General features: G+C 38.3%; 1 protein-coding gene across 2 annotated transcripts; it reads right to left on the bottom strand.

Moving 5' to 3' along the window:
* Positions 1-532: 532 nt before the first annotated feature.
* On the bottom strand, positions 533-12636 carry ZDBF2 (zinc finger DBF-type containing 2). Of its 2 annotated transcripts, XM_065637887.1 has the most exons (7): positions 12576-12636; positions 11835-11946; positions 11175-11226; positions 10598-10649; positions 9874-9979; positions 8965-9092; positions 533-4428 (listed from the first exon to the last, which is right to left on the bottom strand). In XM_065637887.1, exons 2-7 carry the CDS (start codon positions 11856-11858, stop codon positions 1587-1589), a joined length of 3204 nt encoding a protein of 1067 aa, XP_065493959.1. In that variant the 5' UTR covers positions 11859-11946; positions 12576-12636; the 3' UTR covers positions 533-1586. The 2 variants fall into 2 exon arrangements, with proteins under 2 accessions (XP_065493959.1, XP_065493960.1); XM_065637888.1 differs by lacking the exons at positions 8965-9092; positions 9874-9979; positions 10598-10649; ... (1 more) ...; positions 11835-11946; positions 12576-12636 and adding an exon at positions 6868-6899.
* Positions 12637-21863: the final 9227 nt, after the last annotated feature.

Below are 21863 nucleotides of genomic sequence, written 5' to 3'. Positions count from 1 at the left end.
TGTTCAATGGAAGAGAGAGCACAGTCTGGTCTTTTCTATGTTTTTCTTGTGTTCCAAAAGATGTATCATACAACCACAGGATTTACAAAGACTTTTAAATTAAAATAGACTATATAATATACCAAATGGTAGATTTACAAACCAGAGCCCTGATCGTGATGGTGTTTAACTATATGCTTAACTTAATACAAATGAACAATTAATATTGTATTTTAAAGTATAGAATCATCTGCAAGGCTGGGGCTTATATCTCCTAAATACATTAAATAAGCTGTCATCATAATAACTATCAAAAAAAAAAGAAAACTAAATCAAAACACTACCATCTTTTTTTGCCATAAAATCATAGTAGTTAGAGCATCAGTGGCCAAACATGAATCACTATGCAATATAATTTTAATTCAACTTAATATTTTAAACAGATATTCAAATATCTGTTTAAACAGATATTTGAACCCTAATATATTTAGATGGATGCTGCTTTAGGTTTATTTAAATATTTTACTGAAAGTTTAAAAAGAAAGTTTCAACTATAGTCCATAAAAATGTAATCAACAGTATACCCAATTAAAATTTTAAAAAAAGCCACAGAAACTCAAATTTAAGGTTGAAATTCTAGAACGCACTGTTTGTTTGTATTAGAACTTTTCCATCCCCCAACTAAGGAATGTGAAATTCACCATAAACTGATCAACAAGCTATTTAAACTAAACAAAACCACAAGCAAACAAACAAAACCCCACCCAACCAAAACCCAACCCAAAACCTAAGCCTGTATTTCCTTTGGAATTTGAGATTTCACTTTAGCCACCACCATTTGAACAGTGCTCTAGAGAACCATATTTCCTTACCAACATCGTCCATTATTGCTTGATAAGAGCCCACAGTGACTTTTTTGTCCAAAATAACTGCTTTGGACATGGTTTCATGAAAAAAAAAGCCAATATAAAACATGTACAATTGTATTTAATTTCAAGAAAGCACTGAATTGATCTGAATTCTATCATACTGTATGAATTTTAATGCCACCCCATAGGCAAGTATATTACGTGTTGAAGGTGTTCATATACACAAACACAAAATACATACATATAATTCAACCCAGATTAATCTTCGTTTAATTTCTAGCATAAGAAATGAGTCATTTTTGCACTTTAGAATTATGTGGAAAAATCAGAATAGGCACGATTAATTAATACGGTTTCTAATTTACCTTATTATAGCGCCCTATTACACACTGATAATACCATTAAAACAATATGATACTATTCAAGCTCATTGCTCTAGTGTACAGGTGAAATCTAGTAAATAGGATTCCAAGTGCTTTTTAACTCAACTGCACAACTTGTGCAGCTTTACACAGTAGAACAGTGCAATACATGATGTCCCCATACTCCAGGAACAAGAGCTGAGTTTACAGTTGTACTTGTTTCACATTTCTTTGCACTTTCTGCAGCTCTAGCATTTCAACTGCTTTGTCTATGACCTCCTCATTCCCTTCCATTTTCCTCAATCTTTTCCCAGGTACTGGCTATATATATATGTATATATATAAATATAAAACATAAAAAAAGTTATTTTGGTAGCTAGCTCTCACCTGGTAGAACAAGACAGTTTCGACGTAACGGTACAGCAGTTCTTCTAGAAGGCTGGTTCACAGTGCTGGGGTGACCCCGATCTCCACTTACTTCCCAGTTCTTGACTTTGGAAGAAGTTCGCTCTGGCTTCTTGGGAAAAGATTCTGATGTGACTTTCTGCCTCTTTTCAGGAATCTCTGTGACAACTGTTGAGTTCAGAAAGGTCCTTTTTGGTTTCCTCCTCACCTTTAATTTTTTTGCATCAGGCTTTTCTTTCTTAAGGTGCTTTCCCACTGTAGTTTTCCTTGTCTGGCACCTATGGATGGAGAAAGTGGAAGATTTCTGGACACGAGGACGAAGTTTCTTTCTTATCCCCTCTTTTTGCTGTTTTTTAGTTCTGGAAGTTTGTCTGCCTGCAGTTACCCTGTTTCCTCTCCTCCCAACGGTACATCTGACAGGCATAGGTCCTGCAGGCTTTCTGGAAAAAACTGGTTCTTTATTAGTGCCTTCCTTTCTCTTCCATATTGCCTTTGGATTCTCCTTCTCTAATCGCTCACTCCTGACAGAGGTCAGAGCAGTTTTGGTAACTCTACTGTTAAATGGAGCTAATCTACAATCTCCTTCTACTGCAGACTGGTGAGAGTTCAAAGGTGAAATGATCAGGTGTTTGAAAGAATTCTCAGAGTGACCAGATACCAGACAATCTGTTCTTTCTGTGGAAACAGAGGATCCATCTGCTTTTTGACTTGAGGCTGCATCATTCCCTTTACCTGGATCTGGCAGGAAAGATGCTGAAGATGAACTATGGAAGTCTGACCAGTTGAGCGACTTTGATGGCGTGGTTTCTCTCTGTACATCAGCTGGTTTCCTCATGTTTGCATCAAAGCTGAGACTTCTGAAAAGCTGTCGAACATGTGAGGGCTTTTTGGCCTTCTCTCCAACTGTCATCTTTGGAGGCATCTTCAGAATTCGATTTGTCAGTGGGTCATAATACTTAAAAGAACACTGTTTGTATTTATATCTTACAGATTCCTTGCTATCTGTGGAGTTACGATTTTTCCTCGTTTTGGGACTATCTATAGGTTTACCTTTACACTGTTTTATTTCTGGGCATGAAAGTACATACACCACTGTCTTGGGCTGTACAGGATTCATAATCTTGCTATAGGACTCAGGAAGTTTAAGGGCACATAGTCTAGTTTTCATGTTTGGAGTTTTTTCATTCTCTGGCCATACGATGCTTGCTTTCTGATTAGCTGGATCAGATTCCCTTCTGGACATTTTTCTTTTTGCCACAGGGTAGTTCAATAGACTTGTTTGGGTTCCATGGCTGACTTTAACCACCTGGCACCTTGAAGCCAGACGCCATGTCCTTTTCCTAGGCATTTTAAGAATTTGTGGGTTGCATAGTGTATCTGAGGCTAAAGATGAGTTATCAAAATCAGAGCCACCACTTAAAGCATCATTAAATTCTGGCAATGCTTTAACTGATGCACTTTCTGTTCTACCACCCTCAACAATATTGTTCTTTTTTTCATCTTTCTGCTTTCTTTTCTTCATTCTCTTCCCTGTACAGTTGGCTGAGGATTCACTGTCAAAGTAGCAGCGAAAACGACCTTCCCTGAAATCACGCACAAGTTCTTCAATTTTTATATCATCTTCATACATTATTTGAGACCAAGTCTTTCCCACAAAAGAAGGAGGCACATGAGGCAGAGCTGGAAGAACTGGTTCTTCGGTAGGAACTATGACAGCCTGTTTCACTGCTTCTATTTTCTCTACTGACTCACTTTTTAAAACAGAAGAGAGTTGTGTTCCATAGTCCTTATCTTGCAAACTTATTTGGACCTCTTTGAGGAATTCTATATCTTTTATAGCTGCCTTGGGTAAGTCTGTTCCTGCCTTAACAGGTGCATCACAGTCAAAACTCATTTCAGAACCCTCTAAATGAGTATGGTCCAGAAGTGATGAAAAATTTGAGCAGGGATTATTCCCTCCTTTGAAATAAATTTCTTCAGATGTAGTTCCATGGCAGTATTTCAAAATAACATCTTCAATAGTTTCATCCACTGAACTTTCATCACCTCTGTTTGTCTTCACGTTTTTGCATCGTGCTAGTTGTGGGGACATCCCAAGACCTAGGGAGCTGCTGATACCCACAGTATCCCTGAGATGGAAATCAGACACCAAAGTCTCATCCTGAGTTCGTAAACCATCTCGTTTTGAGAGAGATTGACCTGAGGTAATACATAAAGAATTGGTGGGGCTGCACACAGAATTCTGATGAGAAACTGAAGGGTGTTTTGGGTGAATCAGTGTCGGAGCAGGATTCAAGCATGGGTTCAATAACACATCACTCTTACATACCTCCATTCTCGTTTTAGCACATCCACTATGCTGAATCAGATGCGATGCTGCCAAATTCTTACAATTTTTTGCTGTTTTAGGATTAAGAGAAGAACTATGGATTAAAGGACCGATAGAAAAATGCTGAGGTACAGGGCTCACAGCTGTAAACTGGTCTTCCTGGCTATGATTTGCAATTTGAGCATCTTTCAGGATATCCCATTTCTCATTTCTACAAATGCCCACAGACTGCTGAGATATTCTTCTAACATGTTCCTGCCCTCTTCCTAGTTTTTTAATAAATGGTTGTGTTACAGAAGTTTTCTTTGTGCCCTCATGAGACAGGCATGGAGCAGAAGAGCATATTTCACCAATGGACTCCTGGTTTTTGCTGGAAATCTCCTGTCTGTCTCTGTTCCTCTTTTTCTCCATCTCTTCTGGGGACAGGCGAGCAATCCTAGCAGCCTCTGGAGTGACAGGGAGTGGCATGTCATCATAGGTTGGTCTAAAGGGGAGGGGAAAAAAACAAAACAAAAACAACACACCTTATACAAATACTGTAAATATGCTTAAGATTTTTCAAACAATAGTGGATGGTTTTGTTTGTTTGTTAAAAAAAAAAAAACACACACAACTAGAGTGCATCACACCTAACAAACAAACTGAAGTTACCAGCCTTGCTACTGTAGCAGAGATACTCAGTTTTTAAAAAGAGGGTAGGGCAGGTGGGAAATGTTGTACAAAGCTAAAGATAACAATTCAGGCATTAGTCGGTTACCATCTTCATGCAACCACCTGTTAAGAATGGCCAAACACACATCACAATCATTTTATAAATATGGGAAAGCAAGAAAACGTAAAGATATTTCCTTTGTTTTAAGTTGTGAGGTTATAAAGAGGTTATTTCATTGGGGTAAAACTATCATTAATTAATACTCAGCTTTGGTTGAGAACTGGAACATTATAATATGGCACAGTATAAACACACTACTGAGTATAAACGCTCCTTTCCTCACAAAACATGGCTGCCTGATAGTAACTCTGCACATGTTGCCAAGGAATTCCATGCTTGCCGTTTGTCACAGCTATACCACAGCTTCTGACTCACTTCTATAAGAAGTCAAGTTATGATTGTTCAGCTTCACTGTGACAAGAGCAGATTTTTATATATTCTGTAATTGGCAGTTCTGTCTTTAAGACTGCCTCAAATACAAGTGTTTATGTCTTGCAGAATTCACAGAACAGACAGATATGGACTATTTCTCCTATGCAACACAGGAACCCACAAGGCGTCAATGTGTAACAGCTGGGCTAATCCAATGAAAATCATTTTTTAAAAAGTAAATATGACTGAAGAAAGAATATTATGTTTCATTTGAAAGTCATAACCAGACCTTGTGAGACTCACATGGATGCTTACTTTAATACACGGCAAACAGCCATGCACCTCTTCTGCTGCATTCATCTGCTAACAGAAGTACTGTGAAGTAGCAAGTGACGGGACAAGAAGAAATGGCCTCAAGTTGCGCCAGGGGAGGTTTAGATTGGATATTAGGAAAAAATTCTTCACAGAAAGGGTTGTCGGGCATTGGAACAGGCTGCCCAGGGAAGTGGTGGAGTCACCATCCCTGGAGGGGTTTAAAAGTGTGTAGATGAGGTTCTTATGGACATGGTTTAGTGCTAGAGTTAGGTTAAAGTTTGAACTCTATGATCTTGAGGGCCTCTTCCAACCAAAATGATTCTATGAATAAATTTTATCACACAGTAATTTCCTTGGTTATAAACATTCAGCTTCCACATTTATTGAAAGCTAAAAATCAATAAGAACCCAACAGAACTAGCAATACTTAACAGTCAACACGTGCAGAACTCCTAGAAGGACTCAGTTATTAATAAAGCCAGCTGACACCAAGAAAACTTGTAGCAAGTATTTCTAACTAGTTACTTCACATTGAAAAACAATCACAAAAGACCTTATCTGAATATAACTATGTCTCAGCCTTTTACTGAGAGATGACAGATAAAAGAAGAATTCTCGGCTTGGAAGAACTGTTTAACAGTTGAAAAAAATGACAGGTTTGGCTAATGTTTCAAGAAAAATAAATTATTTAAACTGACATTTGAACTCCACAGAGTTAACAAGAATTAGTCCAGAAAAGCATACTTTACAGGATCACCATCAAAACAAACACGACTCCCCAGCCTCCCCCCCAGTAAGTCATACTTGAAAGCATCTACTTCAAAGCTCGGGATAGGGCTCAGTGATAGGGTTCATAATCCACCATTAGATTTTGTTCTCTCTCTCTCTAAGCCACTAACAATGAAGAAAACAGTTTTCCAGCCAGCTACATATTCATTTCATCACCATTTACTCTCCAACCACATTTTCCTCAGCTTGCTTATAAACCTCATACAAGAACATGCCAAAAGCTGGGCTTTCAAGAGATGGCACAATAGATGCGACACAACAGATGGCACCAAGATGGATGATTCTCCTCTATTCACAAGGTCTGTTATCCTGTCAAAGAAGGAAATTAGGATGGCCCAATGTGATTTTTCTTGACTAAATCAGCAGTAACCATTACTCATCACTTCATTGTCTTCTAGATTCTTATGGACAGTTTGGTTATTCGGTTCTCAGGGAAATACTGTAATTTAAGCAAAGACGTCTGTAAGCAGATCCCCCCCATGCCCCTAATGATAGATGACAATTGCTACATTGGTTTTTTCCCAGTCCTTCTGAAACATCACACATTCTCTGTGGCCTCTCAAAAATAATTACTAACAGCTCCCAGATTGCTTCACAGAATTATCATGAGTGCCGAAAACCCTGTTTACTGAGCTCATGTGAGGAGAACTACAGAGCCACTAGCAGTCATAAATGAAACAACTTTTTAAAGCAGAACAGCATGCAAATGGAAGTTATCAGAAGACCAAGACGTACAAGGTATTTCACAGTGCAGAGACTGAAGCACCATCCATCAAACAAAAAAAAGCCTCCCAAGCAAACACAAGGGCAGTCACATGAACATCCTGTAGATTAAAGTCGCCTCCGATCACTGCAACTCAAAAAAAAAAAAAAAAAAAAATCAACCCACACCACACTGGCTACATAAAAAGTGATAAAGCTCTGTATGCTATTCATAATGAAGTTATACTTTACTTTGGCTATTAGCATATTATTCTTCATTCACTAAAGTGATGTACATATCAAATATTGACTGCCAATACTTGATTTGAACTAATGATGCAAATCATATTAACACGCTTCCCAAAAAAAATGTTTGTTATTAGACTCACTACTTGTGGCTCCATGTCTAAAGTTGAGTCCAGGTTTTTACTGAGTCCAGACACCAAATGCCGAAAAATTCAGGTTGCAAAATTTTACCTTTGTTTACTTTCCAGAGGTTAGAAGACAAAGGCCACCACGCCTACCTAACTTGTTATAATTTTACATAGTGTTCAAAAACATGAAGACACACACGTGTTCCCATATCTGTAAAACCTGTGTGTGGGGAGAGTGTATTCGTAGGACTGAAATATGTATGAACACATATACCCCTACATATTGTAATAATACACAATTTAAGTGAAAGTCATAGAATCATAGAATAGTTTGGGTTGGAAGGGACCTTCAAAGGTCATCTAGTTCAAGGGCCCCGCAATAAGCAGGGACATCTTCACACAGATCAGGTTGCTCAGAGCCCCGTTCAACCTGACCTTGAATATTTCCAGGGATGAGGCATCCACCACCTCTCTGGGCAACAAAAGTAAGGGAACTGAAGTGGCAGCTGTCATGGCTTATGCAAACCAGAAGCAGGAATCTTGCAGAAGACAGGGATGTCTTGGTCAAAAGAAAAAATGAAACAAAAACTAGCATAACTGAGATGCCAAATTATATTTTTCCTCCTTACTGTAAAGGGTGTTTACTTGATACCTGCCACAGATCTTGGTTTTATTCCAGGTAATGCATACGAAATACAATCACAGGCTGAAGTCTGAAGAAAAAAATCCACAACAAAACTTTTCTATTATAGATAATTACAGTAACAAGAGACTGGAAGGTAGTAAATACACTGCTGGCATTTAAAAACATAATGAAATCATAGGTGGCAATACAAAAAGTTTCATAGCAACTTAAGGCTTTTAGAGCTGTATCTGGAAGCTAGCTGAAGTAACAACAATTAAAATAGAATAAAATAGCTGAACAGCTAAAAGATCTAGCCACCAAAGTTTCTCAAAAGGAAAAAGTTGCATTTCACTAATCTCTGGACCACGTGTTAGGTGGTGATAGAGGAGTAGATAAAGAAAAAATATATTTACTACTTTGATATGCAAAAGGCTTTCATTAAGGTCATTGGGAATCTATTAAAAAGTTAAATAATCATTAGGAGAAGAAAAAACCCCAATCTAACACCAAGATCCGGTTACTAATATCAAATAGGAGGGTTGAACAGTCAATTGCAACAAAAGACTGGAAGCAGAATGCCCTCCAGCTCAGGCTAAGTTTTATAATTTACTTTCAAAAATTTTTGAAGAGTAAAGTATTCAAATCTTCAGATGACAAGGAAATGCTAAAAGGATCCTTGGAATAATTTAAGCACTGCAATATTCAGTAAAATTTTGATAAACAAGGGATAAAACTTACAACATACTTCGTATGACCCTAACAAGCCACATTGATTCACCAACAGCAGTATACAACTTCTCCCTGCTCAAGACGTGTTAATTTAAAATAAAATAAAATTTTATGACACAACCTGCAATACTCCTTGTGTACTCCAAAAAAATAACATTTTCCTCAAAGGTGTGCCATCTTTTACAATACAGTGGAATTCTGGTAACGTAAGAAAAAGAGAATTCAGAGTGTAGATAAGGGTTATAGGACTAAGCAAAACGAGAAAACTCATATAATGAAACATTAATCTGAAAGTTTCACCTCAAATGGGCAAAATTTACTGCTCAGAAGTGGAACAGATACAAGAATTCTTAAGACATGCATTCAACACATATTAAAAAAAAAAAGCCAGCTGTACTATACCTGTTGTCATGATATCTGTGGGGATGATGTTGTAAAACATCTTGCAGGAAACGTTCCATCAAGCTACTGGTACCCATACGATTCCTACAGTAAGTGGTAAAATGTCTGTGTTGGGAGCTGAAAACATGCTGGCAAAAGATAACAGATGGTGAGTTTAATAATACTGTTGACACACTAGCCAGTGCCTACAAATTACTTCCCAGGTTAAATACTATACTGTTGCTATGAAAGTATTTAAATAAAAGAAAAATCCTCAGCCTTTCCTACTTCAAGCCTTGATTTAATGAGATTTTTAAGCATGCTTAAGTAGCGTCAAATAATACCAATAATATCAGTCTGAGTTGGAACCTAAATCAGTAGCTCTGACAGCTGATCACAAATCTCTTGTAAGCAGTACAAATACTCTAAATGTATCTATAGATTACTATTAAAATATTCTTGAAATTCATATGAGTAAACATCCTGTAATTCACTCAAATTGAGAATTTTCATAAGCACAGAAGATTACATAGTTTTCTACTTTCTAATTTTAAAAGTTTAAAAGACAGGAGACTAAGAGAGTTAAAGAAAATAGTTGATCTAATGTCTTCAGCCTTGCTATTTAATACTTGGTAATGCATAAAGATCACAAGATTAAAGCCACAGAAATAAACCTGCTGGATGCAATGCACAGTAGTGTGCCACTTAGAAATGCAGACTGCAGTAGCCATGCCACTCCACCCGAATCTTTTTAACAGGTAACAGATAAGAATGGTATCTTTTTCTCGGAGCAGACATTGCGCAATTCACAAATTGATTATTTTTGACTCAGTATTGGTTGTTCGGGGTAGACACCGGTATTTTATAAGCTGATAAAGCCTTTTGGTACTCCTTGCTATCTGTTGCTGAATTATGCAGAAGCCTTCTCACCTGTTCCAGATTACTGTAGTGTACGTGGCAGCAGTTGCAGTATCCTTGCCTATTTTGCACAGTGGATACTCCAGGCCGAGGATGTTCTTGCCCTCTTGTGTGTAAACTGGAAGAAACAGGTAACATTACCAAGACATTTCAGTTAGAAAACGGGAAAAGTTGGGTTAATTCGTGTTTTAAACACGGAAATTCTAAACATCTATTTTACTACAGAAGCGGAACAAACTGCAAAATAAACGTTTCTATTTCGGAATTGTAATGTCAAGTAGGACTATCTATTTTAAGGTACTCCCAAGCAAATTTCATCAAAGAAAACTTTTCCTAAATGCAGAGCAAAGGATAACAGGTTGAAGGCACAGCTAACACAAATTCTAATTTCATTTTGCTGAAATCTGAAGAGAGCTGTCTCCCCAGAAAAAGGCAGAATCATCTTTTCATTCTTCTGTTTTTTAGTATTTTGGAATGTAAAAAAAAAAAAAAATTATATATATATATATATATATATATAGACCAAACACATCTTGACACCCACAGATTAGTTTTAGGCACTACACCACACCTTACCCACAGTTTTTAATAGTATGTGGGTACAAGATAAAAAGGACCTCCACCATATTGCACCACTGTCATCCATTACACAAGATAACAGACGAGGTTGAAAAACAGATTCTTCTTGTTTTACATTGTGTAAGCTAGATGCCAGCTACATCATCACCTAACTCACTTGCTATTGCTGTCCTGTTGTAGAGAGCCTTCAACGCCATGTCTTTCGATTCCTATGGAAAAAAACCCAACATAATATTAAAGAGATGAAATAGTTTTACCTCCCATTATTATAGTTACTTCTCTTACATTGCATTTATCAAAACTAGTATTTTAAAGGATGATAAAAAGTTTAGTAAGTTCAAGAAAGCATATAGAGATCCTTTTGTCCTCAGTTCCTCTAAGAACTTCATAAGCTAAGCTTTACTCTTTCATGGTTGGAGTGGGAATTTTTCTACTGATTTGTCTTGGAACAAGACTAGACAACCTACATTTATACTGTTACATCCATGATCACTTAGATAAAATGCAGCATGAATTAAAGAGCTTATTACAGGACAGGAAAAATATATCTACATGGAAACTGTGGACGACTCAGAAGTTGCTTCTTCCATCTGAGTTCCATAATGAATTTAGGAAATCAAAGCATCCAATTGAAACTACAAGGTGAACTAATGTTTCCACTGTTAATTACAACATTTTTTAAAAAAAGGAAAAAAGAATAATTGCAACAAAAATATCTGCTTTAAACTTCTCACCCTGTGCTGAAGAAGCAGAAGTTTCATCAGATGGTTTGATTCTGTCAAACATCTGTGAGTAAAAAATAAAATAACTGAGAATAAATAATAAAAACCCCACAGTAAAGCCCATCCCCAAGTTCATCCCTCAGTCCAAGCTCCAAGCTATTCAGAACCACTAAATAGTTTCAGCTATAGACCAAGACTTGACTGAAATGAAGCGGCATTGTTAAAATAAATTTCTGCTTTACTAGGTTACCCTAATATTAAATTTAACAATGCATGTTAGAGAAGGGCCTAACTTCTGATCTAATTAACAGTGTCACATACTATACTTATTAATACGGTTTAGACTCTGTTAGGTTATTAAGCTATAACCTTGTCAAATTAATTCAATTCCTTCGTTTCCTAAGTTGCCTTTATGATAAAGATTAAAGATGAATGCTAATAAAAACATACAAGACTCAGACCACACAAAATAATTATCCAGGCTGGAAGAGTATTCCTCATTGCTCAAAAGACCTCCAAATCAATATTGAATCCCACAATTTTTAATTAAAATATGACTGCAGCAACATGCAGTTACATGCTTTATGGTGCCCAAACACACAAGGCTTCCGAGTTCACATAATCCTTTCACATTATGAAATGCAAGCACAAAATGAGCTTTCTAGTACGAACCTTAGAGTCATCAACCTTCTTCATCCACCAAAGCTGACTCCAGACTAGCAAACAATAAGTGTTGAACAGGAGGCCATTTGGAGTGCAGGACACTTATCTTTTCTCATCCCATCTGGCAACAATGAAGGTAAAGAGCCTTTTAAAATAGAATTAATAATGCGTGTTTTCCATGCCCTAAGGCATGTAAGTTTTTATGTACCACTTTGCAAACACACCAGTCGATAAAATAAATAAATCTCTTTTTGAAGTCTGCAATACATCCTCCTTTTTTATGATGGAAGTTGTTTTGACAGGCTTTCCTACATAAATGTTAACTGTTCCTTCTGGAGTAAATTTGTCCCTTTTTTCTTCCTCATAGTCTCTACGTATTAAATATTGTTGTGTTGTTTTGGATGCTAGCACTCAAGAAATTAAGTGTACTTCTGCAGTAACAGAAAACAAATTCATTCAGTGTTAACCAAATTGAAATGTATCTATTTTGAGCATCACTCATGAACCTGCTCAGAAAAATATTGTTTTATTTGGCTTATGTTATGTAAACTAGTTAGATATTGCAGTAATAATAATAATACATTAAGTGGAAATTTCACAGCACACTGATGATCAAAGCATTTTATAAATTTAATCATTATATACTCAATGAAATATTGTCATTAGCATGACAGACATTAGCATTCCTTCCCTTCTCTCCTGTTCTCATATATGTAGAAAAGATGTTCCTAGATGAGTCTACATACGTACCATCAGGCTTGACAGACGTGTTGTTTTCTTTAAACTTGTTTTGCTCTTTCCCTGACTATGCACTGCTCATTGTAAAATAGCAGGGCTGTTACAGCAGTTATGGTCAGAAAGATTAAAGACCTCAACCCATTAAAAACCAAACAAACAAAAACCCAACCAAACAAACAAAACAAACAACAAACAAACAAAACAAACCACCACAACCCACACAAAAAAACAAACCACAAACGCCGGACTCATTCTCCTTCTCGTAGTGTCTCAATTAATGTAATAATTTAACAAAGACCCAACCCAAACACATAAAATCTCAGCTGTTCTTATAAACCTCAGGCAACTGAGAATAGCTTTCTTGATAGACCAACCGGTCTCAGTCACCCTGTTCTGTGTCCTATACACAGCTTGAACCCAAAAGAAAGTGAAGGAAAACCCACAAGACTATGTTTTGTGAATGATGTTTTATAGAAAATAACTTTCTCCACGTGCTCGAAGTCAACTTACCAAATTTTTAAGGTTTTCCTATATATACTTCCTTAAGAAAAAGCTACAAACGTGGAGTGTAGTAAGAGTGTAGCAGCCACCGAGGAGGCTTCCCCATTGACAGGGCAGTCAGCCAGCAGGGGCCATCACAACCACTCATCCCCACTCGCTGCCCCAAAACTGGATTAAAGCACCTCGGTATATAAATATCTAGTTTCATCTCAGAGATGCCAAGCAGTAGCACCTGCAATAGGATAATTACTACAACAGTTCATTACTTATTTCAAGGAATTATTTCAATGGTGGTGCGCTACTGCGAGTTCACTCATCCCAAGTACAATTCCGCAAGTTACACCCCGAGGTCAACACACAGACTCATGCACATTTAAAGGAAGCTAGGAGCGCAGTAAATTTAAACAGCACAGGACTACGAAAACAACTACACCGAATTACTACAGTCTGGATCTCCTCATCATCTTTCTACAATCTGAGGAGATTCAATGGACCAGTTTTTCTCACTGGAGGAGGGGGGTGCGAGGTAAAACTTGTAAGAGCATAGCTATTGCTTAGGAACTGCCAGAAAAACATCACAGTACGATCTTTCAGAAATACTTATGTACAAAGCCGATGAGAGGAAAACCTATTCTCTTTATCTCAGTGTTTTATGAGAACACTAGTGTACAGGACAAAGAAAAAAATCTGAACTAACTATATACAGCTTGCTTACCATCTGAAGTCAAGCTTAAATCACAGGCTAGTAATGTAAAGGAAATCTGCTATGTACTTATGTTGCCAAAATCTGGAGAGCCTAACTGCAATCCTTACTTTATCAAGACAGAAACTACACCTAGAAATCCACAAAGGATTTTTCAGAGGTCCATGCAAAGCCTGCACAATTCTAGTTTAGTTAAAATACTTCCAACAGTAAATAGCTAGATTAAAAAAGTAAATTATATCTGTACAAGCTTTAGCTTAAACATTTTACTACTGAAAAATCCCGTAAACTGTAGAACATAGAATCATTTTGGTTGGAAGAGACGCTCAGGATCATCGAGTTCAACCACAACCTAACTCTAGGCAAAAAACCCTGAATGGTTTGAGGCTTTAAAGCAGGTTTTTTTTACACCTTTAACCTTGATCCTGGCGAGACAGCATTTTCCTCAGGGGGTCAGGCCTGCATATTGACCTTTCCTCTTCCCGTTAGAAAAGGAACACTTTTTTTTTAGTCTATTTTGCTTTCTGATGGAGGGTAACCCTGTCATCTCTTACCACCTTCCCTCAAGGCTGTAGTTTGGTTCTGCTTGCAAGGCGTTCAGCAGGTTTGGACTGGCCGTAATGAACATAGAAACAACTGGCTACCTACAGAAATGTTTGGTTTGGTACATTTCTAACTGGCCTACTTTAGCCGTCTCTAACACCATGCTTCTTTTATTGAATTACTCTGCTTATAGCAGCCAGAGGATGAAAAGGCCAAACAATCCCATTTAACAAGAGAAATCCATAAAGAGGCAACCAAAAGGCATGAAACATACAGGTAACAAAAAGCAGTGATGCATTCTGATAGTATATACAAGTGACAAAGGCATCAAAGGAAGTCTCCAGACAGCGTCACTCTTGTACTGGAAGGTAAAATATAAAAGTGCAAAAACGCCAATCAAAACTGCTCATCAAGAACACCTCACGAAAACCTCCACTGTCCCTTCACCTGAGAAGGTCTGTGCTGGGCAGACGGGGGGGAAACTTTCCCTCGAAGTTACCTGTCTTCCCGCAGTACTAACACAGAGAGGCGGTAACTTATCTCAGGAACCGCTTTTGCCCCATTGCACCAGCTCGGGCCCCGGGTCGGGTCCCGTCCCTGCTGCGCCACGACCACGCCGGGCACCGCGCCCGCGGTTCTCCCGCGCCCCGTCTCCCCGCCCGGGCCGGCAGGGCCCGCCGTTAGAGGGCCAAGAGCCCGCTGTGTGCTGAGGGAGCTCCGCCACGCACGGCCGAGCCGCCCGCCCCGCCCCAGGGGCTCCCGCCGCGGAGCGCGCTGAGGGGACGCCGGCGGCGCCCACGCGCGTTAACGCCCGCGCAGACCCCGCCCCTAACGGCCGCCGCGGCGCCGCACCCCCGGCATCCCCGCCGCTCCCGCCGCCCGGCTCCCTGCTCACCTCCATCACTTCCCCGGGAGCTCTTCCGTGCCACGCTGGGGTCAAGGGCCGCCATCCTCTGCTTCCTGCTCCGGGTCGGGCCGGCGCGGCTGAGGAGGCGGCGGTGGGAGAGACCGCGCTCTGGGCGGGGAAGGGGCGGATCCGCTGTTTGCCGCCCGCTCCGCCTTTGGGCGCTCCTGCCTTTCGGCGCCTCTCTCCGCCTCCTGCCCTGCCTGTCTCCCGGGCCAGTGACGCCTGCGGTTCTGTCACCCGGCAGCTGAGCTAACGCGGCTTGAACGGGGCCCGAAAAGCCTCGGTTCCCGCAGCCAAGGCGCTGGAAACCTCCGGCAAAGCGGGGGCTTGCGTCCGTTTGTCAGCCACGGCCGGGGTTTTTCTCGTTTGGGAGATGGCATCTTCGATAAGTTTTACTTCAACAACCGTGGCAGTTAGTTATTCCTTCAAAATGTACCGTTTCATAATCTTAAGAATGGATTTATGCTTCATTTTCTGTCAGTTATCACAAAGAGAAGGGTCTTAGTTTGGTTCTTTGAGTTCATGCTAGATCCGGTGGGTTTTTGTTTGTTTGGTGTTTGTTCGTTTTTTTCCTTTTTTTTTCTTTCTCAGAAATGGGTTTAATAATACGACCTTAGTTCAGGTTCCCTTGTTTTCAATTGCAAGTTTTCAACGTTTATCAGTTTTCCCGTGGGAAACCAGCTATTGCATATTTCTCTCATTATGCTGAAGTGGCAGGATTTTTTTAAGCATTCCGGGCAGGCACAGAGATAATCAACACCCTTATGTGCAAAGACAGGTGCAGATACAGGCTTGGATTGTGCAACGGGGGAAAAAAACGTCTCAAATGTACCGTAATACAGAATATTTAAACAGACCCTGTTGTAAAAAGACGCTGTTGTGTGATAATGAAGCCAAAGATTAGAAATGTGCGCCCACGCTGAACGAGTAATTGAACACAAATCTCAAGTGGGAGAACTGCAGGAGAAGGGTTTTCTTTAGGAGGGGGCTACCTTAATTACTGCGTTTATAGACCAAAAAATAAGTCCTTGATACAGAACTAAAGTTGCCTGGTGATATTTTGTTGCCTAGTATAATACAGAACTTGGCAAAACTGGAACTAATTTAAAAGAAAAAAGGAGGGGGGAGAAAACTTTTTAGTTGGTTAGTTATATGTAACATAATATTTCTGCCTTTAGAGGCTGACGGAGTGCTAATCATTCACTCAATTCAGCTACATTTATTTTGTTGGAAAATTATAGCTTAGCTGAGGCATCTTGGCAGATGTAAGTGTATGTGGGGGAATCAATCACTGACATGCAAAGGATTTTTGAATTCAGTGCTGGACAAGTGAAAACCTAGTTTTAGATGGAATCTTATGGGTAGGAGTGGAGATTTGTAAGGAGCACTCAAAATTTTGCAGAGGCAGTATTTCTGTGAAGATTTACATGCGTGAAAGCTCAGGCACGTGCCCAAGTTACTGCATGTCAGCAGAGCTGCGTTGTCTAAACGTGTGGCGAGGACACTTTGAACCATTTAATCTTAAGCTAAAATACCTTTGTGATGGTTTATAGCAGGTTTAGTGAGTCACTGTGGCTCAGCTAACCCTTCGTAACTTGTTGAAACAAGGTAAGCTCGGTTACCCAGCTGAGCTGCTGACTTTTCCAGAATGGCTCACGTAAAACAGAAGTCCTGCTTAACAAAGAGAAAGCTGGAGAGTCTGTCTTATAATGCCATGTAACTTGCCCTTGGAATGTTCCTGAATGTTTTTACAAGGATATAATGTAATATTCTATCTTTTGGACTATCTTTCAAAGGTAATAGAATTTAGGCTTGTCTTGCCAAGTATCTCTTGGCTTTCAGCTCTTACAGATCTGTATTTCTGAACTTGAGGTTGCACCTTGATTCAAGCCCAGGTAAGATACTGAGAGAGATCCTTTTCCCTCTGTCTCCTGTCTCCTCCTAGGAACCTACTCCTCACATCTGTGCATGAACACTGAAGCAGGGCTGACAAACTCCCCCTTTTAAAAATCCGTCTCTCTCCTGGTCTAAACATCAGACTTTTTTTCCTCTTTGCTGGTATCTATACTCACCTATTCGTTGTCCCTAAACTCTGCCATGCACATTCCAGTGCTTTGTTTTCTACCTTTGCTTTGATTTGCTATGATTTCCCACTCCCATTAGCCAAATATATGTCAAGGTTACACCTTTGAAAAGAATTAAGAAAAATTGACAGAGGTGAACAACAGCTATTTTCCTAAAAAGAGTCCCGAATTTCTTCTAACACTTGAGTGCAGATTGTAAAGACAGAATGTGACAAAAGAAAATCAAGGTTGGTAAAAAAAACTAGCTGGCAGGAAACTTGCCTACATTTTCAGCTTGTTGCGTATGTGCTTTGTACATTCTAATTTTAAAAGTGTAATTTATCCTTAAATTGTTGTTTTGTTAAAATTCTTCAAAGGATCTAAGCTAAATGTAGCTGACAGCAGTTGAGGGCTGGGGTTTAAACAATGCAGAGAGTACTTTTGCTAAATGTCTGCAAAGATGGATTGCTAGAACAGATGTTTTATAGTGCCTGGCGTTACATTAAAACCTTCAATTACTAAGAAGTGTAAAATTCTCTCAAAATAATTTTGTTGTCTTTCTCTGAACAATCTGATGCTGCCACTGTGCAACATTGGTACCAGAGTAAATGGAGCAACGATATGTTCTTCTGTGGTATTTTGTGTTGGTTTTGGTTTTTGGTGGGTTTGGTTTTTGTGTGTATGTGTGTATTTTTTTTTCTTTAATATCAGTTCAGTTGTATTTAATAATAAGGGTTTTCAAAGTGAAAGAAAATAATTCCTCATCTAAGTAAAAGGCAAGTATAATTGCTTCTCAAAGTAGAACCACTTGTTTTCTTTGGTCTGCTTTACTTTGACTGTTTGCTATTCCACATTTATTTGTCCTACTATGAACGTGAAAAATATAAAATGGAAAGTATATGTTTTTTTAAAATAACAATGGCCTTTTGTTTGCTTTGGTATGGCACTGGAATTAAATGCAAGCCAGAAAGAAAAACACATTTTAATGTATTTTTTAAAATTATTATGGGCATTCTGTTCACTTTCTCATTATCTAAAGTTGAGCTTTCTTTTTTGTGTGTGTTGTACTCAAGGTTTTGTAAATTTTAAAATAATAATTTTACCTTATTTAACAATAAAAATATCCCCAAGATAGAGGATATTAGCTTAATCCCCCAATTTAAGGGATAGTCTAATTTTAAGGTTGTCCTTTTTGGTTTTCATTCTCTTGCCAGAATTACCTTCTTAAGATTAAAAAAATTGCAATTTAAATTATCATTTCAATCACTTAATCATTGAAACAACCAAAAAGCTTAGCAGTTGTGTTATAATTGAATCATGATTGTGTAGGGACCAAGGAAGAAGTTTAAAATACCTTGTAGACTGAGCGGGTTATAAAAAGCATTTTTTAAATGTATGGACCAAGAATATTCTCAAAAAGATATTTTACTTTAATTATGTATTTCATATTTTAAAAGTTACTCAAAGTAGTTCACAGTTTGAATCTTTTTGCGTATTTCATTAGAAGCAAATCCTCAGTCTTTTTGTGACTGTTATTTGAAGGTCATGATACTGCTTTCATGAACTTATGTTTTCAGAGTTGTATGGTTTTTACCCTTCTTTTTTTGCACTAAAATTGCTCTTAATAATATATTTCCATATATATGTAGTTTGGAGAATACAGAGATTTTTGTTATAATAGTGGTGAGCAAACTTCTGAGATACTCGTGCGTATCCCACAGCACATTATTGTTGCTGTTACAGCTGCTCTTGCTGTCCATTTGCTGGCAGGTCATCCAGAAGGAACAGCCGATGAGACAATTCTAAATGTGTCGCTTTAAACAGTATGGCTACAAAATTCAGTGTTTTCAGAAAGTTTCCGCGTGATGTTCTTAATTACATTTAAAATCCATACCCTAACACCACCGCAGTTGTTTTCAATCTGTCAATTAGCTTAAATTAATGTGGTTTTTGGACTTTCTGCTCTAAAAGAAAATGCAAAGAAATTAAGTCAGCAGTTGCAAGCTTTGTATGCCATGGCTCTAACACTGCATGATTTTTTTCTTTACGGGACCAAGACTAGATACACTATACCTAAGAAAACAAGGAGAAATTTTGCTGTCGGTGTCCAGCCAACCCTCTTGTGGAGCAGGTAAAATTCACTTAAGGGGAAACTCATCTCTGGATCATTTTCCCTTTTGTAATGTGAGTTACTTTCTTTTACATTCTATTTTCTGCTAATGGTTGTTCAGCCGGTTCATCTCTCTGAAATATCTGTGCCTGTTTTTCTAGGGAAGTGACACAAAGGACAGGGTCAGGAAGTCAGTTGGGGTTGCCTGAAGGTGACTGCTCATGAATTGGAGGATATTCTTTGACCTTCATGTTGTGCGTGGAATTTTTTTTTAGCTTCAAAAATAAGTGCCTCAGAATTTCTCAATTCTATTTGCCATTTTTTCATGTTTGTTTTCAAAAATAACAAGGATCTTAAAATGGTCTGATTTGATATAGTCAAATCGGCCCTTGAAAATTGGCAGATATAATTGTTCATTACCAAATTTCTTGGAAATACGTGATAATTTCTGAAATGTACATGCTGGAAAATGTAGTGGAAAGTTGTAAAATGACTCAATTTCCCCATGTTGGAGGGAGCTCTACAACCTGAGAAGGGAACAGAAAGACCAATAGGTTCCTGTATTAACCACAGTCAGATAACGTGGCTGAAATACACTTAGAACAGAATGATTCTCATCTGTGTGGCAAAATGTTTTGATTAGCATGTTTTAGACCATCCTTATTTTTATTATTATAGATGTGGTACGAAATTAATGTGGATTTTTAAATCTGATGCTAATGTGAGAGTCTTGAAATATTTTAAATAATAGATGACTATTAGTCCCTTCTAGCCAACCTCACATTTTCTCATAATAGGAACTCCAAGGCATTTTTGCAAAAGTAAATATTAATTCCCATTACTCATGTATTTCTGAAACAAAGAGGGAGTCTTCTTGAAGCTTCTTGGAGGGTTATTGTTTCTGTTTTCAAGAATTTTAAAGCTCCCAGTAGTTGAGAACCTGCCTTGACCCCTTGGAATATTCTGAATTAAATGTTTCTATCCATCAACTTCAATTGAACTGTTTTAAACAGATGTAGATGAATGTAAGATGATCCTGAATGTGAAGTACCTCTGCAGCTTCCTTGTCTGTAGTGTAATTTATAGGAGTGAGTTCCAAATATATACACTACTATGTTGAGTCACTGGATGTTCTGCAGTCAGTTTAAGGTGGGGTCAAAATGTATTCCCAGGGCAGTTAAGTAAGCGTTATTTCCTCTACACTGGCTGTTCTACATCATATTAATTTTTTTAATGTTCCCATGATAAACCACGTAAGATATTTTCTTACATCTGAGAGCAAGCAGACTCTCTACCTTGCTTTACCTTGGGAATAATTTAAAGAAAGATTTATTTATCCTATTCAGGAAAAAAAAAAAAAGGCAAGAAGTTATACAAGAGTAGTTCTGTTTGGTGGTGTGGAGTTTTTTGTGTGTGGTTGTTTTTCTGCCCCCCCCCCCCCCCCCAGCCCCGGACAAAACTTAATTTTAGGCTAGGAATGCTGATAAGCAAAAACATCAGCTTTTGAAAGAAAACTCTTTCTCCCATACTGTGAAAATATAGAGACTTTTTCTGGAAAAAATTGAAAAGAGAGACAAAAAGAACTCTTGAACAAAAAGCCTTTTATTTGATTTGTGTTTGTTCGGCATTTCACATACTATACTGGAACTGCAATGGTTCTTTGGATCAGAGTTTGGTCTCTTTTCTGGTCCATCAGTAAAACCAGAAATCTCTTCCATGTTGTTGGATGGTCTGTGTTTCTACTACTGAAGTGATCAGAGTTCAGTTTCTGATTTGCACCCAAGCTACACACAATTAGTGTAATTCCCCTTTGTCTAGTTTCTCATATTGAAATGGAAAAATAGCTTTTCCCTTCTTCACAAGCTCCCTTCTCTTCTCTTGAAGAGAGCCTACTTGTCTTGAAAATACAGGTATCTACTTAAATGGCCTTTATAGAAAATCCTGCAATTCTAGTATCTGCATTAATGTAAACTGCATATTTATGTTCATGGTAAGCACTGAATCATGGGCACACAGTCTTCCTAAAAAAAAAAAACCAACAACCTTGCAGAGTAGGAAGGATTTAAAATTAATTAATTAAGGAGCAGAACTAGAATGGACAAATAAATATTGGGGGTTTTAGCTGCCTCTTTGCTTAGACTGCTTGCCTATGGTTCCCTCCCTGAGCCCACTGTCCAGTTATTACAGACAGTGCTAGTTTTGCTTTCATAGAAGATGGTGGAAGAGTTAATATTAACTTTATAGACTTAGCCCTTAACCAGTGAAGTGTTTTTCAGAGCTTCTAATAACTTGCTCTAAATGGAAAATAAGTTATTTGAAAGAACATGCGTAGGCAGCTATGGAGATGGCTTGGATCCCGAGTGGATGGAGGCAGCTAAAATCCTGAAGAGATGTGGCTCAGGTTCATCTTTGTGCTTTGGATTTCTTTGAAACAGGCTTTGGGCAGATTTTGAGACATCTGAATCTGTATGTT

The sequence above is a fragment of the Caloenas nicobarica genome, chromosome 6 (assembly GCF_036013445.1).
Source record: "Caloenas nicobarica isolate bCalNic1 chromosome 6, bCalNic1.hap1, whole genome shotgun sequence".
Classification (NCBI taxonomy): domain Eukaryota; kingdom Metazoa; phylum Chordata; class Aves; order Columbiformes; family Columbidae; genus Caloenas; species Caloenas nicobarica.
This window is presented reverse-complemented; position numbering and strand designations above follow the sequence as displayed.